General features: G+C 50.0%; 1 protein-coding gene across 1 annotated transcript; it reads right to left on the reverse strand.

Moving 5' to 3' along the window:
- Window positions 1–864: 864 nt before the first annotated feature.
- Window positions 865–3421, reverse strand: LOC106964191 (fidgetin-like). The gene has a single exon (XM_015059555.1). The coding sequence runs from the start codon at window positions 3416–3418 to the stop codon at window positions 1148–1150; it is 2271 nt and encodes a 756-aa protein (XP_014915041.1). The 5' UTR covers window positions 3419–3421; the 3' UTR covers window positions 865–1147.
- Window positions 3422–5269: the final 1848 nt, after the last annotated feature.

Raw genomic sequence — 5269 nt, forward strand, 5'->3', positions numbered from 1 at the left:
AGGCATGCTGGCAGAGGGTGTTAATTTTATATAAAAAATGGAGTGATAAGGTCTCATATGGCTGTAGTTAAGCTCACTCACGTGTATATTTTCAAATTGAAATTTTGCGTAACGCTGTACTACAATCTTACAAGTACAATGACAAAAACAAAACAAAAATAAATAAATAAATGCCAGATAAACTGACGGAGCTTCCAAGCAGCATGATCAAACAGCGTAGAGTGTGTTATATGAACAATATTTATCTACAACACCTACCAGCCTCAACACACCTGCCTGCTTCTAAAGTCTCAGACTCAGCAAGGCAGCAGAACAGTGTTTGCAGAACGAAGGAAATACATTTCAGGATTGGTCAAGAAGATGCAGGCAACTAAAGAGCCTGCTCTGATGGGAAAATAAAGATGTAACGCTTTACTCTCAGTGTAGATCATGTTCCACCAATCAGAACACATCTAATACATTCATTGTCACCTCTTTGTGATTTTTATCCTAGCCCCTTGAGGTCCGCCTAAATGTGAAAGATTCTCTTCTCAAATCTTAGTGCTTTTTGTCGAGATTTTCAGAGGTACTATACAATTTACAAATGCTTTCCTGAGTGTTATTTGCTTGTTTGTTACGTTTGTTTATTTTGCAGACACGCGACGTAGGGCCCAGACTTCCGCCACCGAAATGGATTGCCGCAACAAAAGACTATAAAGGATGAATAACCACCCCCGCCGCTAACTGTCAGTCTGTTTTCCAGACTCTCTGCTGAAGGTTTAAAGCTCTTAATAATCATCAGCTCATGCCATGAATTTCGATTGTGAGGCAAATTAAGAGAACTCAGAAAGCACCACTTCAGGCACTTGGAAAGCCAACTAAATCTCAAGAAACGACGACATACGATATATGTACACGGACACCAGGGCATCTCACGCAAAGCTGACTTGTTTGAAATGTGTAAACGGCGCCTGGCTTGTCAAGCATTTGGATTGAAAATTGTCTCATTAACAGCAAAACTGCTTGTTGTTGAATCAAACCAGGTCTCTGTGAGGACACAGCGGGCTCGTGTCGGCCTTCTGTCGGCTTTTCCCTCTAGCGCAACGCTTATGCCCTGAGGGGAGGAATTGTGGAAGCCTCTTTTTCTCAAGGGCAGTGCCTATTTTGCTCACTGGCTGCAGCCGAACATTTTGTTCCACTCGGTGTAAGTGTCAATCTCTTTCTGCGATATACTGGCTTGGAATTTACAACAGACACCTTCAATGTCCTGGTAGGTGAGGGGCCTCATCTGGCCCCGGGGCATCATGCCCGTCATGTCCATGCTCTGTGCTGAGACATGTAACAGACCTACAAGGGCCTCCTGGCAGAGTCTGGCCAAATCCAGTCCAGAGAAACCCTCGGTGCGCTGCACAAGCAGTGCCAGCTCCTCCTCGCTTAAGCAGAACTTGTGCTGGGATTGGGCCAGAACCTGGTTCATGATCTGGTGTCGGGCTGCGCTGTCCGGTAGGGGCACCAGTACCCTCCGAGTAAAGTACCTCCGGAGGCCTTCATCCATATCTTGAGGTCTGCTTGTGGAGCAAATGACTAGGACTTGGTTGCTTCCATCTTCACCTGAGCTCATAAGGAGAGAGTCCAGCTGGGTGAGTAGTTCCCCCTTCAGTCGGGTGATTGGACTCTCTTCACTGACATGAGCTGACAGGAGCATGTCCACCTCGCTAATGAAGAGCACCGATGGCTGTCGGCAACGGGCCACCAGGAATGACGCACGGATAATTTCCTCTCCATCCGCCAGCCACTTGGTGGCCAGAGTAGAGCCGCTGAGCTGGAGAAACGTCGCTCCTAGCTGACTGGCGAGACAGCGGCCTAGCAACGTCCTGCCACTGCCCCTCGGGCCAAACAGCAACACGCAGCGAGGTGCTGGTCCTAAACTACTGAACATGTCTGGACGCAGAATGGGCCACAGGACCTCCTCCTTCAACGTAACTTTCGCCAGGTCTAGACCTGCGATGTCACTCCAGTCCACAGGAGGGCCCTGCTGAATGATTTCTGAGGTCACAAGGTCCAGGAGGTGAGGGTCGCAGGTTTTTAATTGCTCCTCGGCAGGGCGGGATGAAGCGGAAGAGGAGGAGGAGGTAGGCCCTGGTGCTGAGTGGGAAAGGTGGAGGCGGTGATCATCAGCACCTTGCTCACTGAGAGAGGGGGAGGTGAAGCTGGCAAGAGAGTCTGCTGACCGTGAGCCCCCCAGGGTTGAGGAGACATAGGCTGGTGGGGTAAGTGGCCCACCTGTTGCCTGGCTGCCGTACTTTCTCTGCTGCTGCTCTGATGGCATTGCAGACTGTTTCTGAGGATTAAATGGTAAAGATGACTTTTCCGGATTCCTGTCGAAGCCACCGCCACCCCCACTGTTAGAGCCCCCATTTGCACTGCTGCTGTCCGCCACCCTGTACATGGGACTCTCTGTTGAGCTTCGTGCCTGGGGATAGCCAAAGTTCCCGTAAGACGTGTCCATCTCTCCTTGGCCTGTCATATAGAAGGCCTTCCTTTTCAATGTGTTGGAGGAACTGCTGTTGAGGGGAGTGGGGGCAATTGGGGTCAGGTTGTGGCTCTGGTATGGGTATCCAGGTAAAGCAGAAGAAGGGGGGAGAGGAGTAGGGGCAGCGATGCCTGAGGGGAGGTACGAAGAAGGAGGGGGCGCTCCTCCAGGGCTGTATCCCGGCCCAACTGAGCTCTGAGCTGGGTAGCCAGCTGGGGGGTAATTATAACTAGACAAGTTGGGGGAGCCTCCATTGTAAGCTGGAACAATGGTGGGGTGGGAAGGAGGTGGAGGGGGCTGTAAGAGCCCAGAGCTGTGCAGTGGGGAGGGAAGGGCAGCGGCGGGGGCGGACTGGGAGCTGTAACTACTGTGCAGGTAGGAGCCGCTGTACGTGGGGCCGTATTCCTGAGACGTCATGGAGGAGGAGTGGAGCGCAGTGGCTGAGTGGCTCCCACAGCTGCTGCTGGAGTAGCTGGGCTCGCTGAGGGTGCTGGAAGCCAGGCCTGGGGAGCTGCAGATCCCAGAGACCACTTCAGACGCAGCAGCAACACCTCCCTTTCTGACAGAAACTCCCTCTGGGATGCAGCTCATGGGGTAGACACCATCTTGCCAGGGCTCTGACTCGCCTTTCCGGCCATTCATCACCCCAGGGACTCCAGGCACCTCAGAGTAAGAGGCGGGCATCTCAAGGATTCCAGAGTACTTTTCGGCATACTTCTTGAGCAGGTTGGAGGCAGTGAGGGCAGATATGTCGTCATTGGCCCAGGCGTACTGGTAGGTGGCAGACCGCTGCAGGTGGCCTGACACCGCCCTGTAGGCCTCAGCCTTGTGGGCTGGGGAGCGGGTGGTAGAGGAGATGTCGAAATGCTGTTCGGCCCACTGGCTGTGCTCGGGGGTCCACTGCATCTTCAAGCCTGAAAAACGAAACGGAGACATTACCACACAAGGCAACGTGGAGATCAATTAAAAAACACCATCCACTTGTCTGAAACAAATCTGAAATCCTACATTGAAGTGGAGACTGTACTCCTCACTTCTTCACCTGTTTTCCCATTTTGTCCCATTACAACCACAATCTAATCTATATTACTTGGATTCTATGCCGCAGACCAACACAATGTAGGGTATAAATGTGAAGAGAAAGAAAAATGAGTTATTTTTTCTCAGCTGCCAGTCTTGGGAGTATGTCTAAACTCCAAAGACTTGTTCCCGTTCTTAGATTTATGTCTGGACATTGACTGGGCCACTATTAACAAGGCTGGTAACTATGAACATACAAATCCACAGTTAATCAAATCTTCCATAATAAAAATTCATGATTTGGCTCATTACAAAGTAATGCAAATAATGGTTCGAGCAAAATTAAGTTTACTGCCAGTTGGAGTGCAAAGATTTTAACATTATATGAATCCAAATATGATTTACGGTGTGTTTGTAGACTTACAAAACAACAAGCTAAAGAAAGAGAGAAAAAGGTGTTTTGCTGTTGTTGGAAGCACATTTCCTAGTCCCTGACGGAAAGCATGCCCTCAGCATGATGCTGCCATGATGCACCAACTTTAAACTCGATTACTTTCCCTCGGCAATGCATTTCCCTGCCACTTCTCCATAAACGTCAGATTTGCAGAGTTGCATAACTGCTGTTACTGCTTACGACAGAATACCTTAAAATTTGAAGTTGTAGCATGGCAGAATATGGAAAAGCTCATGGGGTGTGAATACTTTTGCAGGGCTCAGTGTATTGCAGCAGAGGAGGACAGTGGGATGGCTGCTTCTGGCAGCCTAATGCACCACAGCCAGACCAATAAGACAGAGGCATTGAGGGTCACTCTATAATCCCCAGCTCATCTGAGGTGGCTGGAGATGGGTTTGAAAATGTGCCTCGCACTACAACTACACAACACACACACACTGATTTGCTCATAGTGCTTTCATTCAACACACACAAACCTGTGCTCATACACACTGACACTTAAAAAAAAAAAGCCCTATGCCTTCACTCGAGCGTGCAGTGGTGCACACGCACACACATGCATGCATCCACTGACCCAGACGGACAAACACAGGCACGCACACAGCAGCTGTGGCGAGCTATGAATTACAACACATTGTGTCTCAAGCTTAGTTCCTGTCTGCACGGCTCCACCTTGACCTCCTCTTCTCCGTCTACCTCTCTTCTTCGTACCTCCCTGTTGCCTCGTCTTCCCTCACTTCTGCTTCCATCTTTGCTTTTTTTTTCTTCTCTCCCCACCCCTCTCTTTATTTCTCACCTTCTTTTATTCTGACTCAATCTATTTCGATACATATCTCCCTGCTTTCATTCCCTTTTCAGTGCATCTGCCCCTCCTCTTATTTACTCCGCCTGTGCTCGCGTCGCGTCGCTTCCCTCCTCTCCCCTCCTCTTCGCCTCCCCTCCTTCCTTGCTCCATCTCATCTCAAACACACTCACCTGGCTCTCCCCTTTATTGCCTCAGGAGGCTGGAGAGCCACTGTTTCCTTTAATCCTAGCCAATGCCATCTGCAAACACTGACAGTCACACAGCGACTCCATCGTTGTCTCGCTATCAAAGCCTTGATGCTATCAAAGGCTGGACGGGGCGTAATCACAGCAGCCGCGCGGCAGATTGAACCCTGTTTGATTTGACTTAGTGCACACAAATAAAGGATAATATCGGTGTCATTTAGGCTGCTTCCTGCGACTTATTGACTGGCGGCAGTTGCATGCGGAGAGACCCACAGCTGGGGGTCCGCTGAACA

The sequence above is a fragment of the Poecilia latipinna genome, unplaced genomic scaffold (assembly GCF_001443285.1).
Source record: "Poecilia latipinna isolate Pla-1442-1.1 unplaced genomic scaffold, P_latipinna-1.0 Scaffold65, whole genome shotgun sequence".
Classification (NCBI taxonomy): Eukaryota; Metazoa; Chordata; class Actinopteri; order Cyprinodontiformes; family Poeciliidae; genus Poecilia; species Poecilia latipinna.

What these genes read in the sequence shown, in the direction of transcription:
- LOC106964191 (XM_015059555.1), bottom strand. Translation starts at nt 3,418, where the DNA reads ATGCAGTGGACCCCCGAGCACAGCCAGTGGGCCGAACAGCATTTCGAC.